Source organism: Dunckerocampus dactyliophorus, chromosome 9 (genome assembly GCF_027744805.1).
Source record: "Dunckerocampus dactyliophorus isolate RoL2022-P2 chromosome 9, RoL_Ddac_1.1, whole genome shotgun sequence".
Lineage (NCBI taxonomy): Eukaryota > Metazoa > Chordata > Actinopteri > Syngnathiformes > Syngnathidae > Dunckerocampus > Dunckerocampus dactyliophorus.
The window spans coordinates 8,564,073-8,578,574 of NC_072827.1; the positions used below are offsets into that span (position 1 = coordinate 8,564,073).

The 14,502-nt window shown below is 40.1% G+C and overlaps 2 protein-coding genes across 6 annotated transcripts in view; both read right to left on the minus strand.

Annotated features, from left to right (window-relative positions):
* The window catches only part of atf2 (activating transcription factor 2), a 29,598-nt gene extending 20,469 nt beyond the window's left edge, over window positions 1-9,129 (minus strand). For 2 of the 5 annotated variants that reach the window (XM_054786964.1, XM_054786968.1), the window contains exons 1-8: window positions 8,636-9,129; window positions 8,072-8,144; window positions 6,480-6,576; window positions 5,636-5,754; window positions 5,437-5,562; window positions 5,011-5,189; window positions 2,420-2,534; window positions 455-547 (exon numbers count right to left, since the gene is read on the minus strand). In XM_054786964.1, the coding sequence (XP_054642939.1) occupies window positions 455-547; window positions 2,420-2,534; window positions 5,011-5,189; window positions 5,437-5,562; window positions 5,636-5,754; window positions 6,480-6,576; window positions 8,072-8,119 (777 nt within the window). In that variant the 5' untranslated portion in view covers window positions 8,120-8,144; window positions 8,636-9,129. The other 3 variants (XM_054786965.1, XM_054786966.1, XM_054786967.1) reach the window with 3 other exon arrangements.
* Window positions 9,130-9,640: 511 nt separating this feature from the next.
* Window positions 9,641-11,283, minus strand: atp5mc3a (ATP synthase membrane subunit c locus 3a). Its single transcript, XM_054786970.1, has 5 exons — window positions 11,221-11,283; window positions 10,924-11,020; window positions 10,180-10,254; window positions 9,872-10,062; window positions 9,641-9,798 (listed from the first exon to the last, which is right to left on the minus strand). The coding sequence occupies exons 2-5, from the start codon at window positions 10,960-10,962 to the stop codon at window positions 9,684-9,686; spliced, it is 420 nt and encodes a 139-aa protein (XP_054642945.1). The 5' UTR covers window positions 10,963-11,020; window positions 11,221-11,283; the 3' UTR covers window positions 9,641-9,683.
* Window positions 11,284-14,502: the final 3,219 nt, after the last annotated feature.

A 14,502-nucleotide genomic window follows, 5' to 3' on the forward strand; every position in this document is an offset into this window, starting at 1 on the left:
AGACATCATGGAGTGCAAAAGGTGAACTAATACGCTATGTTATTCTTCCTCGCTGCAGTCTTGTGCTGCATGTCACGCCAGGAGGAATGCGCCTAAGTCGTTCTCGAACAAGCCTCACGTTTACGGACCAAAATTACGTTTTTAATTAATTTATGGGAGCCAACTCATAACCACGGAAAGCCATAAACTGAGGACCACCTGTAATTTCATGGCGTTGTCAATGTGTGGATTGTCTCAAACATTAAACCGGAACATCCATTTAAAAAATACAGACTGATTAAAAACCCAGGTTGTTATTTATTATATTTCTAACACTGTCACGACATAAACACCTTTTTGGGAGGGATAATGAGAGATGGTCATCTCACTAACAGCACCCAACTGTACAGGGAATGCTATAGGTAATAACATACATAAATATTTCATGTAAAAGTAAAAAATGATGATTAAATACCAGTTTTGCTTCTGATTGGGCGGGCTGTGGCTGTGGCGAGGGGGGTCCGGGGATGCCGGGGACATTAGGCACGACGGTGACAGGTCTGACAAGCTGACAGCAGAGACACAGAGAGACACACCAGCACAGAATTAGTCTCCCCCCCCGTAGAAGGCAGCCTCACACTACCCACCCACCACACACACACACACACACACACACACACACGCATCAGAGTTCCCTCATATCTCAGCCTCATTATGTCGAATGGCCTGTTATTTTGTGGAGGCAGCGCCACATGGAGATGCGGTGCGCGCGCTAATGAACCTCTGGCTGGTTGCGGGAGAGCATATGGGTAGGGGAGCTGCAGAGGGGATGAGAGACACAAGTCAGAAGGCCAGAACCGGACGTCTCTCAGAGATGCTGATGAGACGGAGGGAGGCGGGTGGTGATGTGGTTGGGAGGTGGGGTTGTAATAAAAGCAAGGCCTGTCGTCTCAGACTTGATCTGGTTGTGGCTTAAAGGTCCACAAGCTCCCATAATGCTTGGTGATTCAGAATATTCATCTAGTCTCCAATGATTTGTAAGTCTAGCACGAGCTGGACTCATAATGGGATCTCAAAACACATTAGTGGTAATGCAAGTAATCCCCCAGAAATCAACAACGTTGATTTGACTTGAACAAGGACAAATGACAAAGCGTGTTGGACGGGTTTCCTGCTGTGCTCCAGCCAATTCTCGTGTATTCGTCACAGCCGTACAAAGTCCATTACTTTCCTCGCTCGCTCCCCAGATCCAAATTGACTGCCAAATCTGCAGTGCCAAAGTCGTAAATAGTCCCCTTTGTCCAAGAGAATAGAAGACGAGCAAGGACGAAATGTGGCATTAATCAATTACTAACTGTTGTCTGAACATCACTTGTGTGCGGTTGGCAAGTCCAGTCGAAACGTGGATGCGTCCTGACACCTAATCGCCCTGAGTGACCCACTCAGCTCATGCAAGAACCCTCATGGATTCATTTCAGGCATCGTGAGAGTGGAAACGTGTCAGGAGGTCAGGTCAGAGTCTTTCATCACCATTAACACTGTTCCTACGCACTGTATATTTACATAACAATGGCTTTCATAATATAGTAAACTCTCGTTTAACGCGGTTAATTGGTTCCGGACCTGACTGTGATAAGTGAATTTCCGCAAAGTAAGATTCCTTATTTATAAATGGCATATTTGTGTTGTGAGAGCATAGACACGGTTAACATTGTTAGAGCCCTCTAGGCAAGAAATAACACCCCAGAGTCACCTTTGCATTCCTATTACCCAATATAGGTGGCATAATAGGAAAAAATAAGACATACACATGCTTGTGTGTGTTGCTGTAAATGTGTTTCAGTGGGGCGGACAGGAAGTGACGTTGGGGGTTCAGAGTTGAGTTTTAGCTTGGTGTGGTAGCTCGTTTTAGGAATCATTGTGCCTGTTGTGAGACCGTTCAATCTTGCAATAAAACAGTGATTGATCAAGTTTGGTGTTTTTGTGTCTCACCCAACATTGCAGAAACATTACTGACATCTAGTGACCAGTGTACAATACTACATATCATCACAACGTCATTGAATACGTCTTCTGAATGCCTTGTATTTGTATTTTATGTAATTTCGCCATTTTTAGCCAGGATAATACTTAATTTAGGCAAAATATATGTAAAATTCGTTTAAGTATGCATATTTTTTTTACTAAAAATAGACCGTATTGAACCGCAAAACAGCATGATCTATTAATTAATATATTTTGGGAAAAACAAATGATGTAAAACAGTATTAGTACATCAAACTGAAAAAAAAATCAATGACGTACTTACAATTGCACATAAACTGACATTTTAAGATATTTGATAAATTAGTTACCAGAAATAGTGCTGACATGAAGATCAGCTTTAATTCTTATAACACCCAAGGAAATACGCAGGAAATGTAACCGGCGTAGCACTTACTGGGATTGTAGAGGGAATATGGACACTGGAACTGGTAATGGATGCTGGAATGGCGACTGGCATGGTCTGGCCGTTCGGCAGCTGTAAGAGCACAGGGAAGGTGCCAGACACTGGCCTAAAGCAGGAAACAGACATCATGGAAATTAATAACACTGCATAAGGAAAATAATTAAAAAAAATATATATACGCTTATGTGTGGCGGCGTGATGGCAAAGACCAAACATTGCGTCATATTCAAGCAGCAACTGATGAAAGAATGAAGAAACAACCATTGAGCGCAAGCAACATGATTAAATATTGTGTTTTTCTGGAATCAGTCTCGATGTGTACGTCAGTTAATGCTACACGTACAAACAATTCTACTCAAGCAGTAGAGCACTTAGAGCATAGTGAGTCTGTACATCAGATCCCTGCACATTTGTGAGTCAGCATTGACAGCAATGCAAATTCGTGGATTTTTGGTCAAAAAATTATTTTCCTCCAAAAAAAAGCTGTTTTTTTTGTTGTTGCAGAAATCATTTCAAAAACAATTTTATTCAATTTATATTAAAATGTAACTAATTAATTTAATTAATACATTTTTTTGTGTGTTTAAATTAAAATGTAATGTACATTGGGTGTGGGGGTGCGGGCTAGGGGGTGGTTTGACAACCTGTGTGTAGAAAATAGACCTTTTTATGAGCTTATCAATTACTCACAGTTTTTTGCCATTGACCGATGGTCCTGGTGCTAACCCCCACAAAAATTGGGGCTCTACTGCACACACTTTTGTGCAACTTTAACAGCAACTTTATTTACCGTTATTTAGTATTATCAAAATCAGCAATTCTCAACTGGTGGGTCGGCAACCAAAACTCTGGGTGGGCCGCAGACGGCTTGTCAAAAATGACATTAAAATATAAAATATACAACCAATTTCTGACTTGTTTTTCCAATTTTGAAGTAAAATTTAGCAACATTTATGTTTTTAAATGTATTATGTATTATATTTATCATATTTTTTATTCATTATATGATTCCTGTTATGTGAAACATCTGGCTTTGTGGGTTTATTTAGTGCAATTTTAACGTCTACTTTTAATGTATGCATTTTGTGGATGCATGCATCATGGCCCTCCTTATTTCCTTAATAAAACGCCTTCAGAAATTCGTCTAAAATGCACAGTGTACATGTAATTATTAGGGCTGTCAAATTATTAAAATTTGTAATAAAATTAATCAGTTTTCAAATTAATTAATCATGATTAATCAACATTTGCAACTGTGTGAAATATGTCTATTATTACTGTATTTAATGAACAAAAAGATAAATGACAGGACACAATTATTTATTTATATATATTATATATATATATATATATATATGTGTGTGTGTGTGTGTGTGTGTGTGTATTAAGAGCTACAAATGAACTGAAGATTTAACTCAAACTAAAGGATACCACACATATCTAGAAATGTATTTGCCTAACACTAGTCTCTTTATTAGTAGCAAAACATTTCAATCACACTTTTAACCGTGTTATTACGAGCCATGAGCAGTTGCCTTCAAACACACCAAGTAATTTAAGTTGAATTGATATGTTCTGAGTGTAGGTGTATTTTCTGGGATTTCCAAGCATACTTAAATGCATCAAAATGTACTTCCGCAGTAAGATTTATGTTAGTGAGTGATAAGAATATCCACTTATTTTTATCCTTTGTCTTTTTGTTTATTTAGACCACGCATACACGCATAATAAAGATGCTGTTGTGATTTTCTGGGTGTCCATGAATGCACATTGTTGTCGTCTAGCGACAATGAGTAGAAGTGGCGTTCCGAGGAGGAATAGAGACGTGTTTGTGTGTAGGAGATACATATATGGTGTTGGAATTGTGCTGCTGTTGATGTGTTTAGGTCAGAATAAAGTTATAAGAGAGTCTGTCTGCTGTCATAACAGAGGTCTGGTTTGGCATGTTGCGCGTATGCTAAAAGATTTTATCTAATTAATGAAATAAATTGCTTGCCGCCATTAACACACTATTTTTGACAGCCCTAATTTAATATGTATTATATTTATTATATGTAGGATTTATTATATTTTCTATCCATCATATCATTGCGTTATGACAAATATCTGGCTTTGTGGGCTTATTTAAGTGCAATTTTGATAGCTACGTTTAATAAATCCCCTTAAAATGCACACTGGACATGTAATTATCTGTATTCATGTGTAAAAAGACGACGGAAATTTAAAAAAAACAAATACATTGGCTTAGTTTGGCTTAAATAAAAGTGGGTCACGACTTAATGACCATTGGAAAATGTGGGTCCCAATTTGAGACCATTTGAGAACCCCTGATCTAAATTAGTGAATTAACTAATAGGAGCACATAAAGGCATTGTTCATTTTGGAAGAAAAAAAAAACAAAAAAACAACTGCAGCCAAAATTAATATTCTGCAAACTTCACTTAAATTAAAAATCAAAACAAGCACATGCCCCAACTAAAGACAAAACGGCACAAATTAAAAACAAACTAAAAATGAAATGATGATTTAAGAAATTAAGTATGATCTTGTTGTTTTTAAAACGGACATTCTGAGTTACTTACACTATAGGCCTATTAGTGGATGGGACTTGGGTAATAACAGAGCTAGATGTTGGCGATGGGAGCGCTTGCTGTATTACAACATTAGCCTCTGAGGTCGCTAGGAGTACATTGGGAACTTGGAGGGATGCAGGATGCACTATAGTGGATGTTGGCAGTGAGGCTGGCTGCAAAGATAAGTCCTGGAAACATCACACAACATCTTAGCTGCAGCAACGGCAGACAATACGTGTCTGTTTGGCTCAAAGTGAAAAGAGATGAAGAGAGGAGAGAAATATGAACAATCACAAACAACAACTTCTCATAACAATAGAATCTTTGGACTAAAGTCATGATCTAATGAAATACTACATGGGTATTAGTAATAGTGCATTTAAAGAGGCGGAGCCCAAATAATTGGACCCTTTGACTTGGATTAGCAAGGTTCACCTTGTCATCATTTGTGGTAGATTCCGGGTGAGGCAGCGGGCTACCTCGATGGGCTTCCAGAGCTGTGGGTTCCTCCGTTTTGTTGCGTATGACAGGGGTCGCTAGAGGTGACAAATCCAGCGGCAGCTACAGAAAATGAGAGTGAACATCAGGAACGCCAACATGAAGCGGAAGAGAATCCTCTGGATTAAAGCTCAACCTTTTTCACGTCATCGTCAGTCCCTTTTTTGAAGTCGTGGTCGAACGGGCTCGTGAGTTCATTGAAGAGTCCCACCTCCTCGCAGTTCTTTAAAAAGCGCGTCGGCGTGGGCGTTTGGTCTGCAATGGAAAAAGAAAAAACATTTACACAAGGAACAGAATGGACATTTTATGTGATGATTATTATGCCCAAAATAATGATATTGTTTGAACTGACGAAAGCATATCTTGATGGCCCTAACAGGTGTGCATTTCGACATGTTTAGCGACGGGAAAATCAATGATGCAGTACTGTAACACAGTATAGAGGGGATCCAAGCTTTTGGCGGGGGTTACGATTCACCATTTCACCCACAAATGGTGAAACAACGCAAGTAATTGAGACACACTATACAAATATAATTGTCTATTTTGACACTGTAACGCAGGGCTATCCAAAGTGTGGCCCGGGGGTCATTAACAGCCCGCTGCTGTTTTTTTTTTTATTGGCCTAAAATAACAACAGCCAAAATTGAAAAGTAGTAATTGAAGTAGAAATTGAAGTAATTTTACAAGAAAAAAAGACGAAATATTAAGAGAGTAAAGTGATAACATAAAGAGAAAACATTGAAAAAGTTAAGTAAAAAAGGTCATAATATGAGAAACAAACAAAGCAAAAAACAAATTGCAATTTTTGGGAAATTAACTTAATTAACTAAAAACTTATAATAATATAATAATAAAGCCAAAATATTATTTTGTTTTTCTCGTTTAATAAAATTTTTAGAACGTGCCGCAGGCCGCACTTTGCACACCCCCGCTGTATGGTTTCATCCCCAACATTAGAAATGAACAAAAACTCTCACCAGCTATAATGACGCTGTCGGTCCTCGCTGGACCAAATTTGAGGGTCATCTCATGTTTGTGCTTGTGGACAGCCAAGTGGTCTTCATTTGTAAATCTCTGTGAAGACCAGCAGGACAGTGACGTGAGGGTCACAACACAAAACACATGCACTGTTTTGACATATATCACTGCACAATGTACACTCACGGGCCACAGAAGAGTGGAACAACCATCCACCCACGCACAGGGAGAACATGCAAACGCCACACAGAAATTCCTAAACAAAGATTAAAACCCTCGATCTCCTGACTGTGCTAGCCACCGGGCCACAGTGGAACAAGTACAGAGGAACTCATACCAACATTCGAGTCTTTTCGGAAAAAAAAAAACTGAGCCGTCATACATGATGTCAGACCTCAATTCTGGAGGGCCGCCACAAATAAATTTTTCACATTTTGAATCATACAGTAACGTTTTTTAAATAAATATTAAATATAATATTTAAAAATATTATAATCGTCAATATATATTCAGAATGGCTACACGGTGACCTAGTGGTTAGCATGTTGGCCACACAGCCAGGAGATCGGGAAGTTCTGGGGTCGAATCTCTGGTTGGGCATCTCTGTGTGGAGTTTGCATGTTCTCACCGTGCATGCGTGGGTTTCCTCCCACATTCCAAAAAAATGCATGTTAGGTTACTTGGAGACTCTAAATTGTCCATAGGTATGAATGTGAGTGTGAATGGTTGTTTGTCTATATGTGCCCTGCCATTGGCTGGCGACCAGTCCAGGGTGTATCCGGCCTGTCGCCCGAAGTCAGCTGGGATCGGCTCCAGCATACCCCCGCGACCCTAGTGAGGATAAGCAGTAAGCATAATAATAATAATAATAATAATAATACACATATTAAAAATATTTTTTAAGTTCTAATAATTTGAGCACAATTAGATTTGTTGCTACCTGTTCTCCTTTGCTCATAAACACATTATAATGGGACTGTCTGTGAATGTAGCTTGTCGTTACAATTCCGCACAGTAGGTGGCGGTGTGCGCCGCAAGGCCGCTTAACCCACCTCACACACAGCTGGTCTGCCCGAGAATAAGACGGAACAGGAAGGATCGGTGTTGTACTTTGCGACTACGTCGCTATATTAACAAGTTTTCAGACCCCACTAGCTACTATTTGTTAAAAAAGCGACAAGCAACAAATTTTGCGACTTTTTCTGGTCTTTTTGGAGACTCTGACATGACAAAGGAGTAGTGGGTGCTGCTGTGGGCTCCTCCCCCATTTCAACCCACTCACAGGCGGCTCCGTCCTGCTTGTGACATCCGAAAAAATGTCAAAAAGAAGCGACAGAAGAAAGTTAATTCGTAGTTTTAAACATTTGTTTTGCTTTTCATGTTTTTCATGTCTCATCTACAACCTTATTCCTCGCTTATTCCACTGCGTCCATTACAATTGCATACAAATGCGTCATGGCCAATTATGCACATTTTTCCCATCTATCACCCTCCCAAACCAATCACCACAAATAGATTGCAGCCCTCCTATGTGCAACGTGCAATAAAGTCTGTAAAAAAGCCAAAGCCATCATAAAGGCTAATCTCTTACCTGTCCACAGCCAGGTGCAGTACACAGGAAAGGTTTATCATCACTCATATTAAGGGATTCCTGTTACGTCACCCTGAAATGAGAGGGGACGCAAAAAATGTTGGTATTTTAGTGTTCGTCCACACCACAAAATGTTTATCTGTACATATCTCCTTAAAAGAGGAGAGGTGTGCACAAAGCAAGGCAAAAGATAGGCGGTTACTACAGTTGTCGACACCTGAGCTCATCAAAACAACACTACACTCTCCGTCTTACAATCATTGTTACAGTCCACGACGAGGAGAAGACACCAGTCGTCTCTCGCACCGTTATAGGTTTTCAATTAAAAACCTTGGGGGGAAACAATTATCGCGAAGAGGCATGAGATTCCAGTCGCTTCCATGAAATAGCCGAAGCCCTCCGTGAACATACAGGCGTCGCCATATTAGGGTTCAAATACCCTGACAGTGGGTATATCGGGTTTTTATTTCAAGACCAGCCAATGTTACAGACAATATTTACGCACCGGACACAGCGTCACATACAACTGCATTGTAAACAGCCTCACCTTAGGTGGACACTTACCCTCTCAGCCAGCCACAACCCTCCTTGGTTTCCCAAATCCCGTCTGGCCCAAAACAATCGCGAGAGGAACCAACACGCTTCCGTCTACGTCACGAGATGACGTCACACAGGTCCAGCACAGGCTGCTCCTGTGTGTTGTTGCTACAAAACCGAAGTACTATTTTGTTTATTTCTAATATCCTGTGGTAATATATTTCATTTGTAGTACCCTTTTGATCAAGAACTCTCAAATAGTGACTTGTTACAAAGACAGAAAAAAAATCATTTGTGAAAAGGGAAATACATGGTTAACTTATCTATACAGATATTAGCATTTAGTTACTAGCGGTTATTTTGAGTCATGAGTCATCGGTGTGACAAAACACAAAAATCACAACCATCTCACATCAATTTATATAAAAATTTATATAAATTTCCACAAACTGCTCTTTTTCCCCATCCTTAGATTCAGGCTTTTAATCTTTTAAAAATATCTCATTGCTTAACCATTTAACGTTTGGCGGCAATGCCTGCCTTCCATGAACAAAGTCTGATTACTCTTTTACTTGGATAAAATTGAGTTTTTACACAATCTACTGCAAACACTGGAACTAACTTCAGAATCTCCAAACCAAAAAAAGCCAACATAATATTCTCCATGTCATTTTAAATGTGCTAATTTATTCATTGCCATTTACAAAAGCAAACACTCCTGCTGCCCAAAACCAGAACTAATTAAATTGCACTACTGTGTCATGTCGGACGCCAAAAAGCTTCCAGGAAGCAAGGCAAGTCTTTCGCAGCTGATCATAGAAAAGATGACATTCACAAAAGCTGCTTTTGGTCAAGTTAAGTTTTCCCAGACATGAATTCTAGCACCGCTGTTAAATAGCCAAATACATGTATTTTAATCACGTAATTTCTTACATTTGTACAATACATGTCTTTGCTCTTTTGACAGTGCTCCACAGCCTTGAAAATGTACATTTCCATGACACCAACACGGAACAATTGAGGAAGCCAGAATAAAGTGTAGTCACATCTGTAATGAAAGTTGAACAGCAGAGTTTTACATAGCAAACAGGATGAGGAAAGCAACCATCAAACAGAAAAGTCCCATGGCTTCAGACAGGGCAAATCCCAGGATGGCATAGGAGAACAGCTGCTGCTTCAGAGATGGGTTCCTGCAGGAGGAGGAAACGAGACAATTAGGGATCTTTAAATCTCCATTAAATGCAATGTGCAAATGCAACAAACCTAGCATAGCCAATGATCAAACTGCCGAACACAGTCCCGATTCCGGCACCGGATCCAGCTACACCGACTGTGGCGGCTCCAGCACCGATAAACTTTGCAGCTGTATCGATGTCCCGGCTGACGGCGCTTGTCTGGAAGCCCCTCAGTGTGATCTGATTGAGGGGGCTCTGTGGCATCAGAGCAACAGTGCTCTGGAACAAGAAAAGCTTCCAAATGTGTATACAGTCTCAACATATCCTATGACAAATGGAGCTGAACTTTAAGAATGAATTTAAGCATGCATTTACAGGCAAATTATTTATCCTTACCTCTGTTTTGACCTCAGGCCTGGACAGCACAGAGGCAGACAGGGGTCTGTAAAGAGCCCGGGAACCAGCACGGACCTGCAACAGTACAGGTAATTAGCACTTTAGCTGCTGCAAAATACTCCCTAAAATCCCACAATATTGTATCATCTGCCCTCAATACACGAGTAAAGTACACAAGAGCAAACAGAAGGCACCTTGAATGATAACGACTGTAGCATGAGCTCACTATGACCTATTGCGTTAGAACTAATGTCAGACTGCAACTAACAAGTTGGAAGATCACTAAGCTACTTCAAGTTGCAATTCTATGTAGCGCGCTAATAGGGCGCTATTAAGTTTTGACACGCATGACATTAGAGATTAACACTTTTAAACTTGTGCAATGACAGCTGTACGTCAAGCTGGTTGACGGTAGCCTTAAGTTGTATGCTAGCATCGGCTAAGTCACGTCAAATGACCTTAGCCGGCAGCAATCGTGGCTTATGATAGCTGTATAAAAGACAACGGCAAACTGTTAATACAATGACACTGGTGCTTAGCAACAGCCATCATATGAAATGTAGATGAAGCATGAAAAACCCCGTCAAACTCTACTTTAGCATTAGCAATCTAGCTAGGCTGCAGATACCCTTGCCATTCAACTGCAGTCAAGTTCATTCATAGGCCCGCACTGGTTCGGCGACGCTAACTGGGACGCAAGCTGCAATTCTAATCCTTCAAACGCAACGAGCACAACAAACTCACCAGAGCCGGCGAGGACACAAACTTTGCACAGGCGTACATTTTCTACTTCAAGTAGTTTGTAGTAGTTCCGTCTAGTCTGGTTGAAGCCCGGGTCTCTCTGTGGAGGGAAAAGCGGACAGAACTAAGGTCAAACGGGTGTTAAAATGTCTAACAGAGAAAATAAAGCAATGAACCAATACGCCGACATCTATTCTACATGCTATCCCACTTTGCATGCATCAATGTTACGTTTGACAAGAGGATGAAAAGGGATAAAGAAGGAGCGGTTTAGAACACGGACTGCCATTACACACTTACCGACTGCAGAGGTCGAACCACAGTGAGCAAATGCGCATGCGTAGCGCTACATATGTAGAGACCCGGATGATGACAGTGGAAGGTCATTTCACTCAAACTTTATTTAAACGGACATTTCCCAATGAGATTCAAGTTCATAAAACGCACGCTCTATGTTTTATTTAACTATCGTACAAGTATATCACTGAATCTATACAAATAAATTAGGTTTCATGTTTTTTTAAATATATATTTTTAGACCACACAAAACCAAATATAACGTTAGCAAATATCTTCATTGGCGTTGGTATTTTGTTGGCATCTGTTCAAATGGTTTTTTTTATGCTAAACAGTGGTGTTATAATAATTGATTATGGTGTTATATATGTATAGAAAATGGAGTTTGAGAGAAGGCACCCGCATTGACATTCACCGTCTTAAAGCCATCGTCACCTGAAAATAGAAAAGTAAAGATGAAAATTAAAAATAACTAATATAATAATATTTAAATAGCAAATCAAATATTCAAACATTTATTAGCCATTAAAATGTATATTTTAATAAATAGTTATGACAAAAAAGCCGATTTTTTTGGCTACATTTTATTTATTTATTTTTAGCATGTGCTTATTTTTATTTCGTATGTACACATTGTATGTCATTGGTAATTCAGTAACTTTGCTGCTTAATGTTTGTAAATAAAACTTATGCATCTTTCTATGATATACTGCATATATATATAAAATTGTGACATTAATACGTTTTCAAGGAAGTACAATACTGCTAAATAAAACTCATTTGTGCAAAAAATAATAATAATAATTACAATGTTGATTGTTTGGCACTTCTGCGGTTCTCTCAGGCATACCAAAGCTTTTTGGAATTTAGAAAAAAAAGAATTCTAACAAGTCATCATTTTAACATGAAACCACAAAGTAAGACACAAGTGAGTCACAAATGTTGAGTCCCAACATTTCTATGTATTTAAAATCATGCAACACAGCATCTGACACGTGTATCAGCGTACTCCTAGAAAACGATAGAACTTTGGGTTATATGTATGCAAGATATTGTGCATTGTTACTATTTTAATAATAGTGTACTGGTCAGTCAGGGCAGAGTAGCGTAATAAGTTCAAATGATTAAACCTTCTTCTCGAATGTTTACCTTCAAAACAAAGCTTCTTGTCTGTGTCCACTATGCTATCACCTGTTGTGATGTCAATTAAGCAGCCGGCCCTGAGGGAGGGGTGGCTCAGGGCCGTACGCGTGCATCAGACGCACAACAAGCCGATGGTGGAGATGTAGGCGACCGACATCAGGCGGATTTGTAATCATGATGAATGACTTGGCAGCAGCTGCTCGGTGATGGAAAGGTAATGAGCGCAGGGAGTCGCTCTTTGCCGCATGCTGACTTTTAAGCCCAACATTTTCCTAGCGTCTCAGCAGGTATGATCTTTTGTGCACAAATGCCACTCGAAGTCGGGATAGCAGATATGATATTTTGTTATCTGTATGCATACATTTATAGGCATCTGTTCACCATCAGTTGACATCATCTAAAACATACTAAGCCCTTTTTACGGACGCCAAAAAAGCTACGGCGTGCTGGGTCATTTTAGCAAATCCCCAGTAGAGGGCGTCATATCGTTTAATGACATTGCCATTTCACGTAATGACCAGGAAGGAGGGCACCTATAGCTGCAGACACATTACAGGCGCTTCCATGGGCGTGATTTTTTGTTCTTTTTGTTAATCTATACGCGTAAAAAGAGGGCCCTATAAAATATAACACAACATTTCAAATGTATGATATCCATCCATCCATCTTCTATGCCACTTACCCTCATTAGGGTCGCGGGGGCATGCTGGAGCCTATCCCAGCTGACTTCGGGCGAGAGGCGGGGTACACCCTGGACTGGTCGCCAGCCAATGGCAGGGCACATATAGACAAACAATCATTCACACTCACATTCATACCTATGGACAATTTAGAGTCGCCAATTAACCTAACATGCATGTTTTTGGAATGTGGGAGGAAACCGGAGTACCTGCATATGCTCAATTTATTTATTTATATATAAATTGAATATTTTCCTAGTAAGAGCATAATAAACCTGTTTACGACCTTGTAAATGCGTTTAACATTTTTAGAGCCCTCTAGACTTGAAATAACACCCCTATAGTCACCTTTACACTCCTATTACCCAGTATAGTAGATATTAATAGCAAAAAATAAGACGTAAATAAAACTCGTGCACGTGTGTGTTGCTGTAAATGTGTTCCGGTGCTAGGGGAGCTGAGTAGAGAGTGGACAGGAAGTGACGCCAGGTTGAGTGTTAGCTTGGCGTGGGTTACAGCTACCACAGGAGGCCGTGTTAGGGATTATTGTGCCTGTTGTGAGATCCTTCAAAGCTGCAATTAAAGCCTGCTGTTCTGGCAATCAAGTCTGCTGCTTGTGTGTCTCAGCCAACATTACAATAACATTACTGACACCCAGTAACCAGTGCAGTGTCTTTGAATGTGTCTATTTGTATTTTATTTCATTTAACAACTTTTATGCTTGAAAATGCTTCATTTAGGCAATAAATATGTAACATTTGCTTAAATATGCATATTTTTGTTACAGAAAATGCATACTTTCCCCTCAGCACATATAGCGCATACCCACTTTTGACAATTTAAACATTGCATTTAGATGCCCTGAAAGAGTCACATAAGAGCTAAATACAACAACCTCTTTATACACAAATGGCTAAATATCCTCTTATATTTGAATAACTGCCAAATAATATATCTGTGTGACATAGAGGATGTTTAATGCTAATTTTGGATATCTACAATGTGTTAGTATGGTGTGGGTCCCAGTCAAAGGCAGCCGCTCACAGGTCAGAGCTAACCATATGATAAAACATGAAATTTACAATGAATTAATTGCAGGCCAGCGCATATCAAAGTGGCCGTTAACTACCTGGGGTCAATGTCATACTGTCTAATTAACCGGGCAGTGGCTGTGTGGTCCTACACGGCTGTGGAAGGTGGAGAGCGCAGCCCATCTCACGCACCCCCTGCCCCCACCCCCGCACACACCGTTTAGACACCTTCTACTTCCTCCTATTGAGAAGCGAGCACGCACCCGCTGTCTGACTCCTTGCATAGAACACTCAGAGACATTCCATTTGCATGCCCGCCCCATCAAGCTGGATGCACTCAGACTGGTAATAAAAGGCATTGACCCCCTTAACCTTTATGAATTACAATTTGTGCCTGCAGCACGTCCTGTCAGAGGCCTCAGAAAAGCAGG

What these genes read in the sequence shown, in the direction of transcription:
- atp5mc3a (XM_054786970.1), bottom strand. Translation starts at nt 10,962, where the DNA reads ATGTACGCCTGTGCAAAGTTTGTGTCCTCGCCGGCTCTG. An exon ending in TTGTGTCCTCGCCGGCTCTG is followed by an intron (nt 10,255 to 10,923) that starts GTGAGTTTGTTG and finishes GTACTGTTGCAG; the next exon opens with GTCCGTGCTGGTTCCCGGGC. An exon ending in GGCCTGAGGTCAAAACAGAG is followed by an intron (nt 10,063 to 10,179) that starts GTAAGGATAAAT and finishes TTCTTGTTCCAG; the next exon opens with AGCACTGTTGCTCTGATGCC.